The sequence below is a fragment of the Pempheris klunzingeri genome, chromosome 12 (genome assembly GCF_042242105.1).
Source record: "Pempheris klunzingeri isolate RE-2024b chromosome 12, fPemKlu1.hap1, whole genome shotgun sequence".
In the NCBI taxonomy this organism is placed as follows: Eukaryota; Metazoa; Chordata; class Actinopteri; order Acropomatiformes; family Pempheridae; genus Pempheris; species Pempheris klunzingeri.
Window position 1 is genome coordinate 23377564 of NC_092023.1, and position 27126 is coordinate 23404689.

General features: G+C 43.4%; 1 protein-coding gene across 1 annotated transcript in view; it reads left to right on the top strand.

Moving 5' to 3' along the window:
- The window catches only part of rin2a (Ras and Rab interactor 2a), a 42972-nt gene extending 20012 nt beyond the window's left edge, over positions 1-22960 (top strand). The window contains exons 6-12 of the mRNA XM_070840928.1: positions 3150-3222; positions 6053-6144; positions 11156-12793; positions 18881-19189; positions 19290-19421; positions 19515-19678; positions 20394-22960. Coding sequence (XP_070697029.1) covers positions 3150-3222; positions 6053-6144; positions 11156-12793; positions 18881-19189; positions 19290-19421; positions 19515-19678; positions 20394-20870 — 2885 coding nt within the window. The 3' untranslated portion in view covers positions 20871-22960. The remainder of the gene's footprint in view (positions 1-3149; positions 3223-6052; positions 6145-11155; positions 12794-18880; positions 19190-19289; positions 19422-19514; positions 19679-20393) is intronic.
- Positions 22961-27126: the final 4166 nt, after the last annotated feature.

The window sequence follows — 27126 nt, forward strand, 5'->3', positions numbered from 1 at the left end:
TTCTGGTTTTTTTTTGCCGACTGCTGGGAAAAGGTGTAGACTCTGACTTGATGACTCGGGTCAGCGATGTCAGTGTGAAAGAACTAAAGTATAACAATGCTCAGTTCATCGAGAAAGAGATTTCATGCAAAAGATAACCTGTAAGTTCTCTACACAAGTCAGTGCTTTGTGTTCCTCAGTGTATTGACACTGACTGTAGTCATTTGATTGTTTCCTGTTATTCTGCAGCAACCTGATCAGAGAAATGACCATGTCAATGCAAAACCTGCTTTGTCTATTTAAGAAGAAGGGGAAATGAAAAAAAGCTGCTGGAGGAACACAGCACAAGGATGTATTGTTGTTTTCACTTGCAGTGCAGACATTTTGCAAACATATTATGAATGTAGCATGAGAATGGATTAATTTAGTGAGTCATCCTCACAGTCCATGATTGCTTACAGTAATGCCTGGTAGGGTTAATCTGATCAGAGACCTAATTTAACTGGAATTATTGGCTAATACGGCTATGTGAAGACACATGGTACCTACATTCATTTCAGTGAGCCCACTGTAACGATGCAGCAGGGGTGCAGATGCAGAGGTGCCAACACTGCTGGCTATTTATGTACTTGCCATCCATGAAGAGATGCCACGAGCGTGACTAATAATCTTCATATGAAATGTAGTCAGAATGTTTCTCACATGTTGCAATATGTTTTCTGACTTAAACAAATGTCTGTTGTACTGCATATGACTCATTGAACTGCAGAGTTGGGTGCTAAAATCCTCTTGCCTTATCACAACAAGTGAAACCCTTTCACATTACACAGAGTCATTTGATCCATCGTTATTAGAAATATTGATTAGTGCAACTTTAAATTAGAATTGCAGTATTTTAGGGGTTTCAGCTGACTAACCTCAGATTATGAGCTTGCTGCGTATGAATCACCGCCCACCGCTGCTCTTCGCCGCCTTTTCTGTTTTTTTTTTGCCGACTGCTGGGAAAAGGTGTAGACTCTGACTTGATGACTCGGGTCAGCGATGTCAGTATGAAAGAACTAAAGTATAACAATGCTCAGTTCATCGAGAAAGAGATTTCATGCAAAAGATAACCTGTAAGTTCTCTACACAAGTCAGTGCTTTGTGTTCCTCAGTGTATTGACACTGACTGTAGTCATTTGATTGTTTCCTGTTATTCTGCAGCAACCTGATCAGAGAAATGACCATGTCAATGCAAAACCTGCTTTTATTTTGTATAATGTAGTAGAATCTGTCTGATACAGGTAGATTTCTGGAGAGGCCCAGTTTTTTGTCTATTTAAGAAGAAGGGGAAATGAAAAAAAGCTGCTGGAGGAACACAGCACAAGGATGTATTGTTGTTTTCACTTGCAGTGCAGACATTTTGCAAACATATTATGAATGTAGCATGAGAATGGATTAATTTAGTGAGTCATCCTCACAGTCCATGATTGCTTACAGTAATGCCTGGTAGGGTTAATCTGATCAGAGACCTAATTTAACTGGAATTATTGGCTAATACGGCTATGTGAAGACACATGGTACCTACATTCATTTCAGTGAGCCCACTGTAACGATGCAGCAGGGGTGCAGATGCAGAGGTGCCAACGCTGCTGGCTATTTATGTACTTGCCATCCATGAAGAGATGCCACGAGCGTGACTAATAATCTTCATATGAAATGTAGTCAGAACGTTTCTCACATGTTGCAATATGTTTTCTGACTTAAACAAATGTCTGTTGTACTGCATATGACTCATTGAACTGCAGAGTTGGGTGCTAAAATCCTCTTGCCTTATCACAACAAGTGAAACCCTTTCACATTACACAGAGTCATTTGATCCATCGTTATTAGAAATATTGATTAGTGCAACTTTAAATTAGAATTGCAGTATTTTAGGGGTTTCAGCTGACTAACCTCAGTTTATGAGCTTGCTAGTTCAAAGTATCTGTCCAGCTATCAGTGAATAATCAGGGTATGTATATTAACATTAGCTTCTTTGTTGCTTATGTGCTAGCTGACAAAGCTAAAACTGTTCAGGTTACTTGGGCCGACACTGTTCATGCAGAAGCTCCCAATGCAAATATCAGTGACAAGAACCAATGACAAGACATTACCCTGTGGCACACTAACCTAAACTAGTCCTAAACAAGTCTTTGTGATGGCACCATATAGTTGGACTGGCTCCTCAAATCCCCTGGGCATGACTAATGTCCTGTGTACTGCAGCGATTCGTGTGGTCGGGGGTTTAGTCACATACAACAGCTAATTGATACTAACACTGAATATTTAAACAAGACTAACTGTGGTTATCAGGGCTCAGGGGAGGTTTGAAACAGATAAGGACTGTTCTTAGCCGTGGGCCTGCTGCCTACTGCATGATTGAACCCACTTTCCTCAGTCCCTTCCAGTATAACCATGCGTTGCTCTCTTCCTCTGTCTGTATCCTTTGGGTTCACGTCTACTGGCTGCAAAAGATTCCATTTTAGTGAGAGGTTGTCCCACACTTTATCCTTGTCTTTCTTATCTTTCTTCTTACTTGGAACACGTCAACATTTTTGACAGTCTATTGTTTTCTTTCTCATATACACACGGAGTTCTGTACTGACATAAATGCCGTTTATCTCTGTCCACACCTAGATGTAGGTCATGTTTAGTGCCAGGAGCCTCGGCTGCAAGTTGTTCTCACTGTGTGCCAAGTTTACAGCAAAACACGTTTTCTGTCAGTATGTTACTGACAAGGTGCGTGCTCACCTTTTACTCCTCCTGACTATCTGTTTACCAGCGAAGCAAATCTGTCAAGCAACAATCGCACACAGGCCAAAGTGGTTATTATTAGTGTTATTTACTCTGATTATTCATTATTTATTATTACACAATACCAATCAGATTCTTTCTTCCTTAGAGGAATTCAGGTGAATAGAGGGAAGGTTAAATAAACCATTCCTTTACAGGAATTGGTTTAAAACTTGGCTCAGCCGTGTCCCGCTGTTTGCCAGTGTAAACAACATGATACCCATTTCTACAGCCAGCATGATTTTACATTTTAGGAGTTGAAGTCACCATTTCTCTGAATCTGTAAAGCCTATAAAAGTCTTCCTGACAGTTTCCTGTAGCTCGTTGTGTCCTGATTGTTCTCTTCTGTTCTACAGCTTTCTCTTTGGAGGGATCAGGCCTGAGCTTTGCAGACCTGTTTCGTCTGGTGGCTTTCTGTTGCATCAGCAGGTGAGTCCATCACTCAGAATGACTGATGATCGGACATGCAAACCACACTGATGTGATCCATCTCCCACCTAAATGTTTAATACATATTACACAAACCATCAGTCTGTCTACATCAGAGGCATTCAAACTGGAAATGTGGGAGAGTTGAACGGTGCACAGGGCGAGACACCAGGCACATGTGTCAAAATTCATTCTCCCTCTGTCCTCGGAGTCATAAACCAGTCACACATTTTCACATGTATTTTTGTTTTCATGATTTATACTTGGTTATGATTATCTCCAATGTCCATCTATAATTGTCCATAATATATAACTCTTGAGCTTGCATGAGAATCATCATTTTTAAGTTTTCTTCTGTATGAAAGTAGTAAATGGTAAAATGGTAAATGGTCTGTATTTGTTTCTAGTTTCTAGTCATTTCGACCACTCAAAGCGCTTTTCCATCACATCCTCATTCACACATTCACGCATCATTCATTCAGGAGGGATCTAAGTTGGTTGAGGCTGTTCTTTCATACACATTCACACACTGAAGCTGTTTCAGGAGCAAGTTGGGGTTCAGTGTCTTGCCCAAGGACACTTCGCCACGTTGATTTATAGGAGCTGGAGATCGAATCAGCGACCTTACGATTGATGGACGACCCACTCTACCTCTGAGCCACAGCCGCCCCATAGTCCAGTGATAGATGTTTGTACATCATTGCAAACAGGAACTGCTTATAATTATTTTGGCAAACAGTTAATAGTCCTAATTTTCAAAAATGTTGCAAATATATATGTATGCCGTCAACACGTACGCCCTGGCAGTCATCAGATACCCTGCTAGTATGATAAGCTGGCTAAAGGTGGATAGAGGCCATTGGTATCAAGATAAGGAAGCTCCTCACAGTGCATGGGGGGGTTTCATCCCGAGTCTTGCGTGAGCAAGGGAGGCCGAGGACTGGTGAGCGTCAGAGCTACTGTCCACGACGAAACAACCAAGATCCAGAAGTACATCAGGAAGATGGTCCTCGAAGATGAGCTGCTAAGTGAATACCTCAGGCAGCAGAAACCTCAGAAATCCTACCAGTGGCTGGAAGAGGCTGGATTAAAAGACAGCACAGAAGCACTAATCATGGCAGCACAAGAGCAGGCACTTAGAGCAGGATCTTAGTGCAAGATCAATAGAGGCGGGGGTCTACCACACTAGACAGGACCAGGCTGTACAAAGATGCTCCTGAAACAATCCAGCACATAATAGCAGGGTGTAAGATGCAGGCAGGAATAGCCATAACCAAGTGGCTGGTATAGTGAACAGGAACATCTGCACTGAGTATGAGCAGGAAGCCCCACGGTCAGAATGGAAGTCACCTCCCAAAGTGGTTGAGAGTGACCGAGCTAAGATCTTCTGGGACTTCCAGATCCAGACCGACAAACCAAACTGGTGACGGCTAACCAACCTGACATTGTGCTGATTTACAAACAACAGAAGAAGGCAGTGGTGATAGATGTAGCAATCCCAAGTGACATCAGGAAAAAGGAACATGAGAAGCTCAAAAAGTACAGAGGGCTGAAAAAGATGTGGGTAGTAAAGACAACAGTGGTGCCAGTGGTGATTGGAGCACTGGGGGCTGTGACCCACAAACTGGGAGAGTCCAGATATCACATTTGAGGTCTCTGTCCAGAAGAGTGCAGTCCTAGGGACAGGGGAGCGCAGGGTCATTTTTTATATACATAAATATGTATACATGTATATACACAATGTGTGTGTGTGTGTATATATATTATTATATTTCTGTCAATAGTATCGTAACATCCACCCATCAACTAACTTTTAGCAGATTCATTAGTTAGCTAGCTACCAACATCACAGTAATCAGTGCGTCTTCAGGTGTTTTCCCTCATCTTCCTTCACTTCCTGCAGTTCTAGGGTTGCGTCTGCCTGCTTCATTAATGGGGGAGTGATGAGGGGGTAGAAGGAGGCGAGTCGTCCTCTACGACTGACTGAAGGCAAATGCTGGTCATAAAGCTGCCCAGTGGAGTTTTCTTGTAATCCAACAAAGCCTGTGGTTATATTCACAGGGTTACTCACCAAAGGACATTCTGTGGATCCTTGAGGTCTAACAACAGTGTCAAACTCTTCTCCTCTTCCATGCCTCCTGGTGCATTAATGCACTTCTTGCTGCATTAATGCCACATGTAGATCAGCGAAATCGTGTGTTGTGTCACCCACATGCACCTGCATGTGCATTCACATGTGTGGGCAAGAGACAAAGAAAACAGGGACCCACCTTTGCAAAAAAAAATGGTGGTGCAGAGGTAAAAATGCAGCTTAGTGTATTTAAAAGACATGCATCCTATTTGTACCTTTTTTTAAATCCAGAATACCTGCATTGTTTCCTAAATGCCCAAACTGCCATTTCACATTTATAGCTCCACAGTTTTTAGGTCACTTTCTGTGTATCTGTGGAGCCACAATAGTGCCTCAGTCATTTATCACATTTAAAGCGTCCAGGTTTGACTTCATAAATCTGTAGGTATCATTTTTAGCTTTGATCACTCAGGTTTACTTGACTGAAGCCTTTGGAAAATGTATAAAAGCTTTGAAAGGTCTTGTAAAAGACCCAGAGGAAGTAGAGCAGCAGGCACTTTTTACTCTTCGGCCGTGTGGTTGAGTATGCGGTGCAGCCAGCACCACACGCCCAGGCCAAGCCACGCTCCTCTCTTCCAAAGCAGTGACTCATGCAGTCTGAGGAATAGGCTTCCAGCCCCACCCTCTTTTACTCACTTTTTCGTCTCTCTGTTGACCAAGTCTTTCTCTCTTTCACGCGACCTTTTCTCTTTTTCTTAGGGATGTGTTGCCCTTCACTCTGAAGCTTCCAGAGGCCATTGCTTCTGCCAGAACGTCTGCTGATCTTGAGGCAGTTGCTAAACTTGGAGCAGGTTTGTTCTCATTTGAATATAAATTTGGGGTAAGCGTGCAATCTGTGAACTGATGGCAAACTGAAGGTGGGATATAAAGAGGACTTGACTCCACTGCAGCAGATAATAAGATAATATAGATAAAAACAGAATATATCAAAATAATCATGCAGAATTAACACAGCATTGGCTGATACATCTACAAATGTTACACTTTACACAGTTGTCTTTAGCCCCTTTTCCACTGCAGGAACTTTTATCATTTACATTTTGAAAAACCTTGGCGCGTTTCCACCGAAATTACCCGGGGAAAAACTTTCCCTCAACCCCAAACCTTCCCTGAAAAAAGAACCTAGTAGGGGGGTAGGACTTTTCAGATTACCTGGAAGTCTTCAGTGTGGCTGCAAACTTGTTTATTTCATTTCTACAAGCTTCACTTCGTTTGTGTTTTGATCATTTGGAAAATGGAGCAAAAGAAGAGAAGCTACGAGAAGTGGACGGACGACGAGGTCCTGGCTCTTTTGAGCGTCTTTGCCCAGGAAGAAATTCAGCAGGACTTCGAGTCGGTGACTCAAAACGACCGAGTCTGTGGAAGAATAGCAGACAAGCTGGCGGAGCTAGATGTAGGGCACACGCTGAAACAAATTCGTGAAAAGTTGAAGAAATTTAAGAAAGATTATAAGAAGCTGAAGGACCACAACAGTTGCTCCCCCACACGTCATCAGCCTGATTTGAATAAATGCTCTGGAACTTTGAGGTGCGGTGGAAACGCAAACCACACAGATTACCAGGGATTCTTTTACCAGGTAAATAATTTCCTAGAAGTAAAAGTTCCTGGAAATGTTGGTGGAAAAGGGACTATCTTTCTTATTGCGTTAAACAGACACTTCTCCATTTCAAAGTATTTATGGGTAATATTGTGTCCGTTTTTTTTTTGCAGGCATATTGATTTGTGCACTTTCACCCTCAGCCTCATGCAGATTCAGAGTAGAGTGTACAGTGTTTTCCATCCATCCCACATCTGTTGAGAGTTATTTTTGTGCCTAAGGCGTGACACCCATAAAGCCCATCTCAACCACATTCCCAACCTGCTAGAAGGATTAACAGGCATGTCAGTGCTAAATGACTCACCCCCAGGGACAAAAGTCTCTTCCAGGTCCAGATCAGTGCTGCTCAGCTGGGCATGGACTCAGGCGAGAGCAGGGTGCCTGTGGAGCTTTTTTTTTTATTTGTTTTTTTCTTTACTCAGATGAGGCAAAAAAAAGTGTGTAGGTGTTGTTGGACTGATCTTCTACACCACTTCCCCTTTTCATAATCCACTCAGTGTGACCTTTCTGTCCATTCAGACTCTGCTGCTGTGACTCAGCTCTCAGACTCTCGGCCTTACAGCCTCTTACAGAATTCAGGATGACACTCAATGATTTGATGACACCAACCCTGTAAAATGGCCTCAAAGGATCTACAGACACACGCTTTCTCTCTATTTTCCCCTCTATTGTATTCCTCAGTGTCGCTGTCTTTCATTCATAAAAGGGTTCCTGTTTAGCGGTGACACAATAGTGGGGTTTGTATTTCCGAGGTAATTGAGCTTCAGTGAATGGTTGATTGAAAAGGCAGTCCTGACGTACATACAAACATTTATGGCTTAGAAAGATGTGAAAAGAGCAGTGTTGACTCTGACATCTTCACAGGCTCACATTACCTGTTATATGCCTCTCCTTGGTTTAGAAAATAGTTTGTCATCTGATATGAAGCCTTTGATCATAAAGGATCAAGGATAACTGTGGTATTTTTTAAACCTGGGTCCTATGTTTGCATCTTTTGGTGTCTTAATGACTGGTAGGTACAAAAATCTTTAGAATTGTACCACCAGATCACCTCAGCCAACCTTGAATGGACTGTAATGGTCTTAATGTAATCCTTTGGGGCAACTCAAATCATCAAAGTAAGTCCACTAAAAGTGCTTTTTTTTGCCACTGACAGGCTCAGATTGTTTTTCTAATTGTCTGACAACATTATGGAAAATATTCTGACGTAGGTAGGACTGTAAGATCCTTTTGTTTAACCACACTTTTCAAAGCTACCAGACCCCATTGAAAAAAAACAGTAGTTTACTTTGCAGAACACCGGCGTGGCTGGTCTACCGCTGCCTTTGTTAGTTGTAGCTGTTTTATTGGTTCAAAACTAAATTAAACACATGACTTCTAGTGACTTGTTGACAGTATTGTTTGCACATTTAGGATATTTAAGGCATTTCTTCTGAGGAATTTGTAATACTCATCACCTAAGCTGCATGCAAGTCATCTCAAATTTAGCACCATGTTGGTGCTTAATGATGAAATGTTTGAAACGCTCATGTTTATTGTCAGTATTCAGGTTGGAGTTTACTAGTAGGTTAAAAGGTTTGTTTCTGAGGCCCTGGCTCAAATCTCACTATTTTCCTCCGCAGCTCTATTAGAAATGCCTGTTAGCAAGAGATCGATACGATCTACTTTAGCTCATGCTGCTGCAGGTGTGTTTTATCAATCAATCAATCAATCAATCTTTATTTATATAGCGCCAATTCATAACAGTGTTATCTCAAGACGCTTTACATAAAGAGCAGGTCAGACCAAACATTAAGGATTCAAGAATCCCCACATGAGCAGCATCAGGTATTATATTAGGCAACAGTGGCAGGAAGAACTTCCCTCTCTCCTCCAGAGGTTTTTGTTGAAATGCACTAAAAAATAGTATAAACTAGTATAAACGTGCACAGACATTTACATAGATAACAACATGTATTGACAGTATATTTTCCAAATGCCTCTACACTGCAGGTGGGTGGACAGTGTGAAGAATATTAAACTTGAGATGTGTCTGTTTTTAAAAAGATCTGCTAAGTAACACTGACAGACACATCAGTTGAGATTATTTACCTCTCTGCTTTAGAGCTGCTATAAGTTACTTTTCCAATCTTTGAGGTCACACTCTTGGAACATGATAAAAGGCAGCGTGACAATCAAAGCCAAACCTACTGATCATAGTTAAAGTTACGTTTCTGAAAGTCCAGCTCTGGAAAAACCAGTCACTGACCTCACATCCCGTACAAAGTGTTAACTCTGTCTACTGTTGGCTCCAGTCCAGCTGTCATATCCCTCTAAAGGTGCCCCTGACTTACTTTTGACTTTCCCCATTCTTACATCAACCACGCCAAGCCACATTCCTCTCTAGTCTCAGTCCCAGGTGTACTGTGTGTGTGTGTGTGTGTGTGTGTGTTTAAACACCGCTTTGCTCTGCTTTGCATGTAGTTGTGTGAAAATGTTTGTATGTAAAACTGATTGATCAAAATAATTCCAAACATTGAGAAATGTCTTCAGCAAATAGAACAATGCAAACTGTTGGATTGTAATAAGTAATACAGTCAGAGCGTGTGAGCAACGGAGCGAAAAAGACGACAGAGGAGAGTAAACAAGAGTAGAGTAGGAGGGAAATAGGAAAAATTGTCTGTGTGTGTGTGAGATGGAGAGAGAAAGAGACCACGCAGCTTCCTCTGAAAGGGGGGGAGGCAGGAATACTGTGCTAACAGCCCGCCCACACACACATTACCAGGAGTGAGTCATAACACAGAGTGAGTGAGCCAGAGGAGCCAGTCAAGTTTCAGCTCGTGCAGCCACAGCAGTGAGTTCTGCAACACAATCACAAGTACAGAGAAGTTAGACTGGCAGCTCGTCTGTGTGGCACTGAGCTTTGGGATCACAGTGAGTATTGTTGCCCTTTCTGTTCTGAGTGACGGAGTTGCACTGTGTCTGGTACTAGTATTCCTCAGTCTGCTGTTGTTTTTGCTGCTGTGTGTCTGACTCGTTTGCTCTGTGTGGTACAGCCACGGCTCTAAAGGTTGTAAACTGTGCACTGTTGTGTTACGGTAGTTTAGTTTTTTCCTCTATCCCATTTGCTGGGAAAAAGCTCTGACCGGCTCAGCCTTTCAGACTGCAAAAGTAAACGGCAGCGATTTTGCACTGAGCAGCATTTAGAGGTTTTTTTAGACTGGTTGTAGTTGTGCAGGGCTTGCGAGTTAATCATTTTTCAGTATTTTTTTTTTCCGCCACTCTTTGTGCCGTAGCACAGCTTGGTTTGTTTATGAAATTGTCGGTTACCAAAAGAGCAACAGGGGGTAAATAGCTGACAGCTGCCAGTTTCATTGTTGTGGGGATGTGATGGGACACCAAACATAATTCAAAATCTACCACAGCTTTGGGAAGTTCAGATGGAAAAGCACCACCGTGCTGCCCAGTTTTTGGCTCACCAAACCAAAATACGATGTGTAATGAAGTGAATGTCCTATAATGTTTAGTTTTTGAGGAATTCAATTTTTTTTTTTTATTCATACTTTTATATATTTATATTTTACTTTGTGTTTGAAGTGTATTCTTATTCTTTTGGAGCTGTGTGTAACAAAAAGCAATTTCCCCCTGGGGATGATTAAACTAATTCTGATTCTGATTCTGATTCTGATGTACTGTTAAACCCCTGTTAAAATAGTGACAATAGTGTTCTGTAATCTACTGAAAGTAACTGATGTGTAAACTCAATGAAGTTCCCCATTAAGAAACTCTAATTCCAAAGTGTGTTTCCAGGTGCTGGGGAGCACTTCAGCATCATATGTGAAAAATATTGTATAAAAAGTGCGTTGAGATTGAGCTGCATCGTGTCTGAATATGCCATTTGAGTTAAGAATGCATGGAACAACAGGGACAATGTCGTTAGTTCTGCTGCCTGGATTTAGAAAAACAAACTGTCCAACAGCTCTAAGAGTGCAACGTTAAATCATGGAGTTTATTCTTTTGTCTGAACAACTGTGAAAAGCAGCTAGCAGGCTGTGGTCCAGGTTTAGGCATACTAATGTTGGCTTTGATCCACATATTACTAGATTGTGTTGATCGTGGCGTACCCTGGGGATAAGGCAGAGCCTAGACATATTACATTTTTCCATGTTGTTTCATACCTTGTGCACATAATACAGGTAGAATATTTCTCTCAATGTCTCACATAGGCTTCTGGGACGCTCAGCTGTGCCACAGGAGGACGGGCTCAGTCTCCTCGTCAGGAACAACTGCTCCTGACAGACCCCCTCCCCCTGCCCACCGAACAGTCTCCTCGGCTACCAGTCCAGGGCCCCCTCAGCTTCGAACTCGCACCCCGTCTGAGCTTGAATGTTGTCAGTCCAATGGAGCCCTTTGCTTCATCAACCCCCTCTTTCTAAAGGTTCACCAACCAGACAGTGCCACTTCGGATCCCGTTGGCGCAGCAGAGCAAGGCCTGAGGGAAAACCCCGTTAGCAACAGCCTAGAAACCAACAAAGACACTCAACTGTGTTGTAGTAACAGTCCTCAGGTCTGTAGCTCAGATCACGGTGACAGCAGCCAGTCAGGTCAAAGCAATCCGCAGAGCCTTGGAAGCACAGAGCTCAAGGACGATAACAGTGAAACCAGCAGCAGCAATCAGAGGCCGAGTGCTGCAGACGGTGTGCCACGGTCCCCACCTCCTCGTCCACCCCCACCTCGTTTTGCGGTGCGTAGCTCAGCTCCCCCTGTCCGACAGCGCAGTATGCCAGAGAAGATCTCCTGGATCAACATCCCCAAGGAGAAGGTGGAGGAGAGAGAGAGGGGCAGCAGCCTTCTTTCTCGTCTGGGATCCTCACTAAACATCAGTCCCTCATCCTCCCCTCCCAAGAGACTCAGCATCAGCTCCCCCATATCCATTCCTCGGCCCTCCCTGCCTATCTCTCTATCATCTCTCTCCTCCTCTCCACGTCGGGCCAAGGCCTCACCATCACCATCATCCAGCCAGGAGGATGCTCAGTGTCACCTGGCCCTGGAGGACCAGACTATTGAGAAAGCCCTCATTAGAGCCAAACTGTCTCAGCATAATGCTACGAGAACCCCTGCCCAGGAGTCCAGCAGTCCTCCACAACCTTCACTGATGACAACAAACAAGCGGGCAGAGGTGACAGGAGAAGAAGAAGAAGCAGGTGAGGAATGCAGTGGCGGCGGCCAGCGGCTGAGTGACATGAGCCTCTCCACAGATTCCTCAGACTCTCTGGATTTCTCCCAGTCCTCAGCCTTCTTCCTTCCTCCTCTGCACGACCCCAGCCCCCCGACTGTCGCTGACTTTAACACCCACCTCCCACTCTCCCTCCCACCATCCCACCTGCCTTACTGCAGCATGGAGGAGGATGACGACGATGAGGATGATGAGGACGAAGAGGAGCCCGACTATGGCGTCAGCCTCGAGAGCGACCAGGACCAAGACCAGGACCTGACCATGGTGCCACCGGGCCACCGCACAAAGCGTCGCCCCAGTGCCAGTGCTTTGGTCCTGCAGAAGGCCCTGCGAGGGCACCTGCGCAAGATGAGTGGCGTTTTCAACTCGCTGCTGACGCCTGAGAAGAGGGCGATCCGCAGGGTGGTGGAGCTGTCCAGGGATAAAGGCTCGTATTTCGGCTCACTGGTGCAGGACTACCTGAGCTACATGGGAGAGGGTGCAGGCACCCAGGCTTGGCAGGGCTACGCCTCCGGACTGGAGCTGCTCCAGACTCTCCGCCAGTTTATCACTCAGATGAAGAGCTACCTGCGACAGAGCTCCGAGCTGGAGCCGCCAATTGAGAGCCTCATCCCTGAAGACCAGATCGGTGAGTAACAAAAGAAATAGTTCCACCATCTTTCACTCAAGCTTTGCACTGTTTGTAAGCCTGGTCATTCCACTAGTTTTACCAGCTATTGTAAATGTAACGGTTACCACACTCTGAAGACAGCTAATGCTTTAATTGTGGGTGTGTGTATAGATCACTGCCGACATGCTGGGACTGCTCAATTGCAACATTTCTACCTTAAAGCATTTTGACCTGATCCTCAACTCAGCAGGGAGGCTCGTGGAAGTCACTTCTCTGTGTGTTTTTGAATAATTCTGTGGTGATTATTTTTAGGAAACGTGACTGGGTGATGTATTTATGTGAAATTTTATTTTCTACGGAAACAGCATGTCATAGAATCTGTGTTTAACGCAGACGTAGCAGTTTCACTTCTATTTCAGCAGTGAGGACACTGGAAATTCACTAGGAATGTGTACATACACATAAACACATGCACACAGAAACCAGTGAGGGCGTTGGACAGGCCATGTTAGCTAATCGTATGGTGTTGTGTATGCTGGTAAGTCAGTATCCATTTGAAAAACAAAGTGAGGACAAGTGAACACAGCGCCAACTTACTCTTAACTTTTCAAACAGTGTGCAAGTGTAACCCAATGCTATTGTTTGGATTTCCCTCTTACTACCCTTTATAATATTCATCCTTTATTGTGTCTTACAATACCGTGCTAGCAACATGAAAGGGAGAAACCAGGGACTACCGCATCGATACATAAGTACACACACCTGCCGGAAGAGCAGTCTGAGTCATCGAGGCCAAGATTCAGCGGCTGCATTAGACTTTGGACAGAGTAACATGTAAACAGGGCACAAAGAGGGTTTTTAACTCAGGGGCTGTTGAACTGACCTGTTTTTACTGGCCCCATTCAAATAGTTCATCAGAGCGTTATAATTATGAAGTCATGAACTGGGTGAAAAACTTTCTTTTAGCTGAAGCCAACACATAATGTGAATGCTGACGTTTCACATTTTCATGTTAGGTCTTTAGTCCGTTTTTCATTGAACTGAAAAGAATTGGATTCATTTGTTAGAAAATGGAACAGATGGGTTTTTCTGGCAACAGTGTTCGGGATTTGAGGAAAATGAACTGAAGTGAAGAAAGCTTAATAAAACACAATTTTATTTTTCTGCCGGTTTGGACAGAATTTTAAAAAAGAGACCGGGGCAGATATAGGTGTTATTCCTCCATTGTTGGCTATCTAATAAGACATATAATGCCCCCAACAACAACACCAATAAGAAGAAGAAGAAGAAGAAGAAGAAATAGGAATGAAACTGATCATTTAAGATGAAATACTTAGGTCTGAGTGACTAATAGTGCATTGCCTGAAGGACAAAAAAGACAAGAATGTATTTTCACGTGTTTGTGGTCGCTCCCTTCTCTTGCCTCTTTTCTGAATGGCCTATTTTTTTTCAGGGATGACACACTGAACTGCTGTGGTTTTACTTCTTGGAATAGTTGCTCAATGTTTTGTTGTGGCGGCCTCAGAGAGTGTTTTTGTTCTGTCCAACTCGAAGGCCGGCCGGCTGGCCCAGATGCATTCGGGTGACTGTCTGCCAAGTCTAACGAGTCTTACTCCAGTTCTTTTAAAGCAACTCTCCAATCAGAGTGAGAGGATTTGAGACAAGCCCCCCTCTACTTGCTGTCCCGCTCAGCCCGTCTCTGACACCCTCTTTGCATTTTTCTTGGTGTTTCTCTTCTCCTTCAAATCCAGTCACTCTGTCTCTTCTGACCTCCCTGCATTTAAGTAATGTGCCAGTATTTTGAGTATGACTGTCAGTGCACTCATGCAGTATTTATGGTAAGGTCGGAATGTGCAGGAACGGAAGGAAACACGTAAAATGGGGGCATCTGTGTTGAGGCACTGAAATGTAAACTCAGGTTTTTCAGAGAAGACAATCACAGAGTTTCAAACATGGAAGATGTTGTTTTCTTCTTGTGCTCACTCAGCACCCCAGCCATGTGTGTGTTTTGGTTCAGGATGTTCAGGCAGGGTGAGGGGAGTGGTGGTGGTGGGGGGAGGGCAGAATAGAGTCCCTTGTCCTCCAGTCATTCCACACTGTGAAGCTCTCCTCCAGCAGACAGCCTGAGACAGCTCGCCGTCATGAAGCTCTGTTTGTGCGTCACTAAGTTTTCATGTATTATAAAAACGTCAAAAGATGGATAAGACCTGTGGCGACGCTCTGTCTGTTTTATATTTGCAGATATTAGCTGGAATCTTCTTCCCGCTGACAATCCAGGAAGGCTTAGGCAAAGTCTGTCATTTTCTTGCATACAGAACAAACTCTTTTTATTGGTTTAATTGTGAAAACAGGTAAACTGCTTACACAGCCAAACTGGGTAGAGAATATGGTAGGGCAAAATGAAGAGATAATATAACTTTGTCATACTAATATATATATATATATATATATATATATATATATATATATATATATATATATATATGTATATATATATATATATATATATATATATATGTATATATATTCTCTGGGAGTTTTGTATCTTTGTAATATCTCTGGATGTGTCACTTCTTTGTGGGTAATGCTGCAAATCATTGAGCAGGACTGATTATTCACTTTCCTAGATGAAAAGGTCGATACCACTCTCATTAAATATGAAGCAGCAGGCAGCATGTAAACCCCTATAAAAACCACAATTTGTCATTTGTAACACTTATTTTTTTGTACAGTTGAATCGAAGGAGATATAACATGTTAATTTGTCAGTTTGACTTCTGGACAGATTGTGGCTGGTTAAGCTGTCAGGCTGCTGGCTGTAGTGTCTTATTAACTATATAGGCCATTTTCTGCTTCTTATCTGACTTCCAACAAGAAAGTGAATGTGTGCATTTCTCAAAATGTTGAATTATTAACCAAAAACAAAATTAACAAAAAAAATGGTGGGCATTTGATTGTCCACAATTTCTATTGATATTATGATGAGAAATGACCACGATTGAACACACTCCAGTCTATCCAGTAGATGTTGGGAGTCTTAATAATCAGCACTGTATGACCCAGCAGTGGGTACAAAGGCTATTTTGAGGCGTTTATCATCGAAGGAGGAAGTAAGCAATCCATGTGTCAGGGGTGGTCCTTCAGTGACGGGACAGATAGATAAACCTCCTCCTGATTACACCAGGTTATTTTTTACTGCAAGGACACTCATTGTCTACATTGTCTGCCATTTTGTGTGTTTCAATGTCCATGGCTATGGGCTTGACGTGCTTAGCTGTGATTCTATCTGCTATGAAAATAACTGAAAACTAAGAAAAAAAGCCCATCAGAGGTAAAAGAATGACCATCCTCAGCTGTTAATGCCACAGCAGGGTGGCAAAGAGGGACTAAATGATTGGAGCAGGCCCTGCTGAAGGCGAGAAGGGGACAGAGAGGATATTTGTCGAGAGGATGTTTATATCAAGCAGGAAGAGGCCCTGTTTCATGGCAAGAAGTGGGAGTTTGTGTCTGATTCCCTGACTGTGTGTGTCCCTGGCTCTGTGTGTCTCCCATCTGTGATCAACACAAGGGAGTCTGTAGCTCAGCTGTGTCTCTAAAGGTGAAGCTTCACGCTGGGTGCACGAGCTCCCTTTGAGGTCCAGTGGGGTCAGCATTCACTCTTTGTTCCTCTGAAGTGTGGAAAGGAAAGGAAGATACACCCACACTCATACAAGCCTGGAAGACACAGCTGGAGCAGTCTAATTTGTGTCCCATTCCATGAACACAGCCTTAAACTGTATGCCCACAGTGAGGAATGTTGGCACCGTGATCCCTGGTTTTAATCACTACAACAGCCCTGTGGGGATCCGGTAATTACTTCAGATTATCACTTTCTTCCATCAGTCCCTTCACTGTGCACGAAGAACTATTGATATATTATCAGCTCATTATTTTCTTGATTAATTGTACTGTCTGAAAAATGTCAGAAAATCAAGAAAAATACCCATTATAACTTTCCAGAGCCCGGAGAAGTGACGTCTTCTGTCTGACCAGCAGTCTGGATAAAAGATCAGTTCACAGTGATAGAAAACAGAGAAAAGCAGCAAATCCTCACACCGAAACAGCTGGAAACAGCTGGAAAGAGTGAATTGTTGGCGTTTTTGACTGACTTTTAATTGACTGAAATAACTTGTCAGAGGTGAATATTTGCTGCCTTTCTTAGGTCTCTATTTTAGTCAATTGAATTTCTTTGGGTTTTGGATGTCGGCTTTGAGGACATCAACTTGGGCTGAGTTTTGAATTGAAATCAAATGGAGAAGTCTGAGAGGCTCTCGTTGGCGTGACTTCTCATTTCGAGCCGCAGGCAGTTTCACTGACACCTCCAGGACGTCAGCGGAAACACAGGATGATAAAGAGATAGTTGTCCTCTTCGTCCCAAACACTACAATTAGGGGGCAAAGAGCAGCCAGTCCACTCTCTACTCATAACAGTGAAAAGTCAGAGAACAAAGACAACACTGCTGATGCTGGGTGCCTTACTTTCTGCCAACTCACAGTCAGTATGTCGTTCTGGAATGAGGAAGTGAGACCGTGCTGCCCGGCTCACTTCCAGCAGAGGTATCAGCAGGTAGCGGAGGAGTGGGTGTGGAGAAACTCTTCATTAACACCGGCGAGGGAGGTGGAATTGAACGACTCCAAATGAGAGGACCGACTGAGACCGATGGACGTGAGCGGCAGGTGCTGGATGTCATCCCAGCTGTGGTGTCAAGTAAAATGTCTGCTAATGCGTTTTGCCAAAAAAACCAGCTGACTTCTCCTTTTCTGGAGGAAAAGTCAGCAGCACAAACACAGACACTCGCACACGGTCCTTATTCAGCAGTGCTGTGGTTTGGCCTCCCTCTCAGCACCCATCCTGTCTGTATCATGATATCATGGTTTGTGTTAGTCAGACTGCATGAGCTGAGCTAGTAAAAGCTGATGTTGACACCGTGTGCACACACACACCCCGCCGTGTGTGTGTGCCATCACTCTGATGTATACAGACACGAACACTGAGAACGTTCACACATGATGATGGAAGTGACACAGAAGTAGTGACCCGACCTCGACGGTCTCCAGGGATTTTATAGGTCCAGACTAATTTAGTTTTGGCTCATATTGTCCGCGAGACTTGACAAGGACACCCTGAAATGAAATGAAAGACTGACCGAAGGTAGACAGACAGACAAAACAGACCTGACACGTCAACATCAACAAACGGCAACACAATTTAAGGTCACACATCAGCCTCATTTGTCATCAGAGGTGCGAAGACAAATAGATGTTTACAGTCAGAGTCATGTACGGACCTCTCTGTCGGTACTCATCCTGCAGATATCACACAAACTTCCTTCATGTGTGAAAATCTCTGTTCAGACATTCAGGAATCCAAGTGTCAGCAGTATTTCTGAGGCAGCTCCAGGTTCTGTGGTGCTGCACTGCTATCATTTCCAGCTGCTCCCGCGGCCCTGCAAAGTCAGTGAGCCACAGTGTTGACAACTGTATTTGGGTTCTGTATTTCTTTCGTCCTCACATCGTCAAAAACCAGTTTCAGAAACTAGAGCTCACGTGCAGCGTTATAGCCGAGGGCACAGTTCAGCATGCAGCAGACGAGGGGCCAGGTAGCTGAGTCTGGTCTGATGAAACACAATGTGAAATGAGACTTAAATGTGTTGGTGAGAGGATTAATGCACGGAAATACAGAATGTAAACTAAATGTAGCTCTTCTGGTTCCTCTAGTGGTGTGAACATGAATAATAACAAATAAATAAGGAAGTTCTTTAGTTAAAACTTGTTAAGAGTGCAACACCCAGGCTTCAGGACTGTGAGCGCTGTGGAGCCTGGCAACATTTAGCGAATGCCACTACTGCCACATTGTGATTGGTGCACGGAAACGTATGACATCAGCTTTTTTCCAAACACTTCAAATCAATAAAAAGCGCTCAGACAAATCAGCACAAACAGAAATCTGATGTGTGAAATGAATTACCAAAACTGTTCCAACTTTGGCAGAAGGTTTATGAGAAAAAAAAAGATAAAACTAGAGGTGGAGTTGGCTTCAAGAACGTTTCACTGATTTTTTTCCACAGACCGTGTCCTGGAGAAGGCCATGCACAAGTGTGTCCTGAAGCCCCTCAAACTGGTGGTGAGCATGGCCCTGCACGAGTTCCAAGTGCGCAGCGGGGCATGGCTGGAGCTGAAGGAGAACCTGTCTTTGGCCAAGGCCCGGCAGCCACAGGAGATGGGGGTGTCCGACACGCTGCCCCCGGACCCTGTGGCCATAGAGAAGATCAAGCACAAGTTCCACACCATGAGTAAACTCTACTCCCCAGAGAAGAAGGTCACTATGCTGCTGAGGGTCTGCAAACTCATCTACACCATCATGGAGGACAATTCAGGTAGTGATCTGGATATGTGACAGCTTTCTGTAAAACGATAGACACAGTCATCGTCTAACCACACAGCACCATCTCACCATGCCGATCTGTGTGCCTTCAGGCCGGCTGTACGGTGCCGATGACTTCCTGCCCATGCTGACCTATGTGCTGGCCCAGTGCGACATGCCCCAGCTAGATGATGAGATACTTTACATGATGGAGCTGCTGGACCCCTCCCTGCTCCACGGAGAAGGTCTGTCTGTCCTCTCTGATCAAGATGCAAAAGTCCAGCTCCACCTCCCGTGTCCATGTTGTCACCCCTCTGCCTCTGTGTTCTCATGTCCAGGTGGATACTACCTGACCAGCGCCTACGGAGCCATGTCCCTGATCAGGAACTTCCAGGAGGAGCAGGCAGCCAGAGTTCTGAGCTCTGAAACCAGGGACACTCTCCACCAGTGGCACCGCCGACGCACCACCCAGCGCTCTGCACCGTCCATCGATGACTTCCAGGTAAGAGCAGTCATACTGGACACTTGTGTCTTATAAGTAAGGTCTACATAGCTTGTTTTTAAGATTACAGAAGTCCAAAGCATTTAGCATTTTTATAGTGAAAAGTAAAAGCCGGTGTTATTTTGTCTTTTTCTCGTCTTGGTTTCATATATCTTACAGTGACTTCACTGCTTTTTAGGATGAATATATTTGTACATGTTTGCTCTCCACAGCTGCTTTCAGAAGAACATGACACATCTCTATTCTTGTTGCTTGTTTGGTTTCAATCCAACGCATTTTTTTCAATAGTTTGTTATTTTAGAACTTTTTGATAAACAAACATAAAACAAAGCCACAAAGACACAATGAGATTTTAGTAACATATGGACACTCAGACACCCTCACAGAGGACGTTCTACACAGTACAGGAGGTCTTGTTCATTTACTTGCCCCAGTGTGTGTCCACCTGGGCAGGAAGTGGCCTCAAATACCACTAGAATTCTTTCAGGGAATTGATTCTCACAAGGCTCGCTGCTTCTCTGTGTGTGATGGGACCAGTTCAGCTGAAAACATGGTGTTGGGGAGGGTGTCCAGTACATTACAGCTGGCTGTGTATCTGGAGTCAGCTACAATGTATGCTTAATGCCTTTGCCACACACCTCAGGGAACAATGTTAAGTAAGTGACAGAGCTTCAGTGTCATCTGTTCATTGGTTATTTTTCCTACCGTCCCCCAGAACTACCTTCGGGTGGCGCTCCAGGAGCTGGACAGCGGCTGCACAGCCAAGACCCTGCAGGTCCGACCATACGCCACGGCAGAGGAGGTGTGCCAGGTGTGCGCCTATAAGTTTAAAGTACCAGACCCTGAGAACTACGGCCTGTTCTTGCTGATGGAGGGCAGCAGCCAGCAGCTGGCTCCGGACACCCACCCTCAGAAGATCAAGGCGGAGCTCCACAGCCGCTCGCAGGCCGCTCCCTTCCACTTCGTCTTCCGCCGCATAGCCAAGAGCAACGCCTCGGCATCGGCTCCCCTCGATCCGACACCCAACCTCAACGAGCTCACTGTGACCTCGGATCCCCCGGCCAACCTGAATGACCTCAGCATAGACCTGTCAGCCCCCTCCCCCCAGCCCGCTCTCAGCTGCGGCCTCAGCCCCTCTCTGAGTCTCAGCCTGCCGCCCAGCCACCTCAATGGCGACTCCATATCCATATGACTGTGGCAAAGGGGTGGACTGACAGTGTGAACGGGGTCTTTGTGTCCCAGCTGCGACAGTATCGCCCGTAAACTCCGACAAACACGCCCCACGACACAAACAGGCCAGAAAGGGTTCAGCTGGGTGAAGCACTGTCGTGCCAGTCTTTATAAAGTCTGACTTCTCCTTTTGGATGACAAGTCCGTCTTAGTCAACATCCCCCTCGCTGGAAAGTTCTGTCTGACAGACACGGGTGAAAGAGGAAAAGAAGAAAGGAGGGAAGGAAGTGAGAGAGATGGAGTTTTTTTTTGTTTTTTTTTACTTCCTTGGCTCTAGATTTGGCTTCAGACCAACACTTTGCTGAACACCGTGCTCACAGATGCATGACGAAGGTAGAGATGCTGGAGACATTGTTATTAAACACTAAAGCGTGTTCACAGTCCTGCCTTAACGCTGGTGCTTCAGGTGCTGATTCGGGGTCAGCTGCTGTTATTTTTACCTGGAGGGTGCACAGAGATGTTAGATACACATGAAACTAATCTTTGATCAATCACTGTAAATATACAACTGATAGTTTATTTAGGTGGTATGTATAACCATTTTACTTGTTACAGTTGCTGGGAAACTGTTTTATTGTGTTAATGTTCTGAAACTTCACGTCAGGTGGCGACACCCAGTGGTGGCACATCGGTATGTCATGTTTCCAAGTCGTCCACAACAGTAAAGGCCCCAGGTGGGAAGCAACACAACACACTGCAACAGAATGGATGAGAAGCAAAAGACCGTAGGAAAACAAACCTGTAAGAACAAAGAACAACTAGAAGGTGCTGTAGTAAGATTTAAAAGAAAAAGAAAAAGAAATCCTGTTGTTTTTGTCTGCCGGCATTGTAGAAAACATTTTTCTGTATTAACTGCCAGATGTATGGCTCGTGGTAAAAAAAGAAAAAAACTAAATCTAGAAACATGAACCGTTGCTTCCACACACTGAAGGGCAGGGTGGTGGAAATACCAGTTTACCTTGAAGCAGCGAGTCTGGAAATAGTTCTATTCCTCATTAAAAGATAAAGAAGAACTGCACGGGCACGACTTCAAGAAACAGGCAAGCATTAAAGGAGCGTTCCACCAGTTCAGCTGTGCTGTCCTATGACAGTGTGAGATTCACGATGAACAGGCGATGCAGCCGTTTTTATTTAGACACATTCTTCCTCCAAGTGAGAGCCTGGCACCGACAGTGTTACTCTCTAGCCTCAAACAGAGCAGCAGGTTACAGAAGTCTGGTAAAGTCATTTTTGGCGACGTCACTTGGGGACATGTATCAGTCGTCTCTTAAAGAAGTCAGCAGAAGTAGAAATCTTGGGAAAATAAAACAAACAACTCCAGTATGTAACAAAAAGCTCCTGAAGTGTGCTGCCAAGGAAAAAAGAAAGCCAGGAATTTGCATTTGGAAAATATCAGTGCCAAATGGTGCATCCTGCTCTGTTCTGATGGAAGATAATCTAGTGACGGCATTTCTCTTCGTCACAATAATCAGCTTTTCCCTTCTGCTTTTGACATGCAGCATTTCCTGTGCATAAATATTTGCAGGTAAATCCCAACGTTATCAATGAAAGGTATAATAAGACATTTCTATATGATCATCTTAAGGATTAACATCTTAAAATGTGTACTGTGTAATGTTAGAAGCAGGCAGGTCTGCCAGTGTTTGTTTTTTAATGAATTTACTGATTATCCTGGTGATATGAAAGATACTGTATCATAGCTGATATCGCTTGTTAAAGTGCATATTTCCATTCAGATTAATAATAATGTGGCTACAACTCCATTGCCATGCAGCAATTTTGTCATAAAAAAAGTCTCTGTACTACTGAGATATGTTCAAGAACAAACAGAAACGACTCGGTCAGTCATGGGGAAAAGGACGTGTGGACTTCAAAGCTGGTCTGAGGTCACACACGGTGAAACATGCTGTATGAAGCTCTTGCAGATGCTTGGAAGGACAAAGTTATGTGTGGAGACGGTGGACAAGAGCGAAATGTTACTGAGATGGGCTCACTGCAGTACAGTCAGTATTGAGTTTGGTACTGCCAGGCAAAATAAAATACTTGAAATTTTCAGGGTTTCAGTAGTTGGAAATGTGTGTAGAACTGTTACACCCCTTTTGTGATGAGATGGGAGCGTGTGAGCTGTGGTTAGCAGAGGGAACTGACAAGTGGTGCAGCTGAAGGAAACCTGAGAGCCGGTTGAGACGCGTTAATGCTTCCGTACGTATAGCTCACCGTCTCTGGGGGCCAACTGGACGGACTCACACTGCCATGTCACTGGTAATCTAACTTTCTTTAATCAAGCAAAGTGAGTATTTATGTGTCTCTGTGCGGGGATTTTTCACAGATGGCTTTTCCATATCTATAATATTCTTTATGGTGTCAAAATGTCATTTGCATCCAGGAGACATCTACCTGTTTATTCTCTGTCATTGAATATAATGGTATCTTTTGCACTTAATAAATGTTGGAAATGGAATTAAACGCCTGACCTCATGATTGGATTTGATCAAAGCTGTTCTGTTCAGTCCTGTTGTACCAGTACTTCACCATGAGAGGGTGCTCACGCCTCACATCACAATTAGAACCACAATCCAGTTTTCTTTCACATTTACGAGGAATTTGGTATATAAAGTTTACAATACAGAATATGAGCAAAGAAAATATGCTTAAAAATGTGACACTTTTTTTAGATAAGCAGTGAGCAGGGCTGATACATTCAACAGTCTGATAGTCAGATAAAAGTATGGCACTAGTACCTCAAATATCATACAGGTGAGCAGACAGTACACACAATGCGTCAGATATTGGATCACTGGAGCCAAACCATCATGTTTCTTTGGTCGAGGACACGGACTGGAGGGCTCCCTTGAAGAGCGATTATGGAGCCATGTTGATCTTGGTGATGAGCCTGCTGCAGGTGGGAAGATACAGTTCTTGTGGAGAGGGGTCTGTCTTGGTCCTAATGGGCCACACCCTTCTGTCAGAGGGGAGTGATTCAGAGTGTATGGGATGGGAGACGCAGGCCACGGTCTCAGGGTGCTGTAGGCGTACGGGCTCTGGAGAGACTGCAGCCAATCACACTGCAGTTTATCCATTCATTTCATTTGTCATCCCCGGTGGAAATCAGCACTTCTAAATGAAACCTACCCGGCACAACAGAAGGCACTTTAGAGTTATGGTACAATTCCCTGCATGGGATCAATGAAGTTTAAGTGTCTCACCAGGGGGAGGCTATACAACCTGTACACAGTATAGGAAATGGTCTTGTACTTGTATAGCGTCTTTCTAGTCAGACTATTGTTTCACACACTTTCACACACCAAAGTTATGCACCAGGAAAAAGTTTGGGTTCAGTGTCTTGCCCAAGGCCCACCATTAATATGACAGACATGCAGTTAGCAATCTTCTTTGCTTCTCCAATGACTCCAGGTGGTTCTTCCGTGTCCTGTCCCAGTGTCAGTAGAAGTGTAGTTTCCTGCCCAGATGTGCCCATCTTAACCTTTGTGCCCTCTTCGGTGATCATTTAGGCTGTGTTACAGCTTGAGGCACACATTTTTGAAAGAATTCTTTCTAGTAAAATTTTTAAAATCCAATGTCTTTTACTTTTGCATGTCTTTTATACTTTCTTGATGCATTTTGCACCTTCTGGGCCTCTTTCTGGCAAAAATATGCACGTATAAAACACTACTATTAAATCATACATCAATATTTTTTTCAATAGTACTGTTGTCTATTTCCTCATCTTGCACTTCAATGTCAAACATATCTAGTATGTACTTAGTATGTAAGTATTATAATTAGCATACGAAATACAAAAAAAACAAAAAAGGAGCACTGCAAAACAGAATAAAAGGGACTAAATGTTATATATACATAAAAAAGGTGTATTCAAACACAATATCACGAATAAGTGACATGATGAGCACATTACGATAATAAATGCATAATTTGCACTTTCACAAAAACTATACTTGGTGGAATGGAATTATTGTCATTTCTATTTATACGTTTATTTGTAGATGCACCAGAGTTTGCAAAAAGGCTTGTTTTCATCTGTAACCCCTGGATTGATGTTCTAAAGTCACAGTGAAAAACAATGAAGAGGGGAAAAAAGATATCCCAATGTTTTTGCCGTCCTGCTTTGCTGTACAAAATATTTTTCTGCACAGGTGATAATCATTACATCAAGCCTGCGCTGTGGTCAATGTAAGAATTAGGAGGGGGATGCAGTTTATTGTGTCTGTAGACAGTATTGTTTTAGCGCAGTAAGCTAGCAGCTGAGCAGCGTGTCCAGTTTTTGTCTGGTGAGAACAACGATGGTCTGACAGGGGTGGAAGGGGTCGACCATAATGTTGAGACCTCTGACTCACAGAGTGATTCTTTCATGAAAGTTCAAGAGCATTACTATTCACCTTTTCATTCGCCCAACCTCGTCATTTCCACTTTCTGAGGCTGTCTAAGGTGAGAGCCTTTCATCAGGTTGTGGGTACTGATCTTTAAAAGGCATTGCTCAACCTGTCAGTCATCTGACATCTCCATGGGCTTGAAAGTACACTGTTGCCCATAAAGTTGGAATAATTGTTCAATCCCCCCAGTTTAGTTAAAGCCTGAATTCACAGTTTGCAAAAGTTCATTGTGGTTTAAGTTTCACTGTGATATGTTTGGAAGAGTTTGATCAATAAAGTTGAGAAGATATACACTTTATTTATCTAGAATAAATCACATTGTCACAATCATTTCATGAGAAGAGGTAGAAAACATTGGATTCCAACTTTATGGGCAACAGTGTATTATTAACTAAACTCAGGGCAATAGCCAGGATTTTAAAACTGCTGAGGTCCCCAGCACAGCCCCTAAACCCTTACAAAATTTGAACCTGGCACTAAAAAGCAGGTAGACAGGCGAATAGGAAAATGAAATCATACAAAAGAAAGTGCCACAGTGTCAGCACTGGGTTTATTGAAAAGCATCAATTCCACTAGCAGGCCTACGTCATCACTTGTTTAGAGAAATATCTGGACATCTACTTGATGGATTGGCACGCAATTCGAATTTGGAGAGACATTCATGATTCCCAGTGGATGAATCCAAATTACTACATTGATCCCCTCTACAATCCTGTAGTGCGACCCGCAAGTTACATTTTATAATTTTCCAGTAAACATCTCATGATAAAATGGATGAGTTGGCACACACACGTTTGTCAGACATTCACAGTGCCCAGATGATGTATCTTAATGAGTTTGGTACCCCGATAGTCCACAAAAGCTGAACTATAACTGCAAAAAAAGTCCAATAATGTGATATACCGTATAATTAAATCTGAAAGAGGCCATTCTGTATTATGAGTACTTTTAAATTTGATACTTTAATCATATTTTTCTGCTAATACTTTGTAAATGGATCTAAGTACTGCTACAGCCTTTATGTGTTTGACACTTGAATCAAAGTATACATTGGCTCATTCCTCGTTAAATGATGAATATAAAGGTACTGCTCAGCTCTTCCAGGTACGTTTCTGTGTGCATGTGTGAGTTTGTAAGTCCAATAAAAACGTACTGCATGACAGGTTTGTGTTACCTCAAGCAAAGACAACTTTATTAATGCTCAGGTAGCAAAATCATTTCTAAAATCACATTTGAAACATCTAAACACAAAGTAAACCATTCTGTTGAAAAGTTTCTTGTGTAGAAAGAGGTATAGCTTGGATACGTAGACAAACGTATCGTCTGCAAACACTCTCATTCTCCATCTCCAACACTCTCCTTATATCCTACACTAGCAACAGCATGCAGTCATCTAGGATATCCAATTCAAACTAAATCCAGTGCCATCTAAAAACTCATTGGACTCTCATCCCAAAGTACAATAAGATTTACCATAAATAATTTATTATAGTGAAATATCTCCATGCGAGTAAACAAAGGACAATAGCTTCAGAGGTCTCATACACATCAAAACAAAGGGGAGTACAAGGGCAACCTAGGATCTATGAAAATATATTCAACAGATATACAGATTGAGACAAAAAATATATAAATACATTTACACCTATCTATATACATATGTACATCAGCAATATCACCCATGTGAATATCACAAATTATTTAGAAATCTCCTCTACAAGACGCCTCTTCAAAATGTCAGCGTCTTTGTTGTAGTTTGGTTAGTTTTAAAGACATGGTACCCTGTGTTTAGGTGTTAGGTACTTGCAGTGAATAGCAGCACAGAAT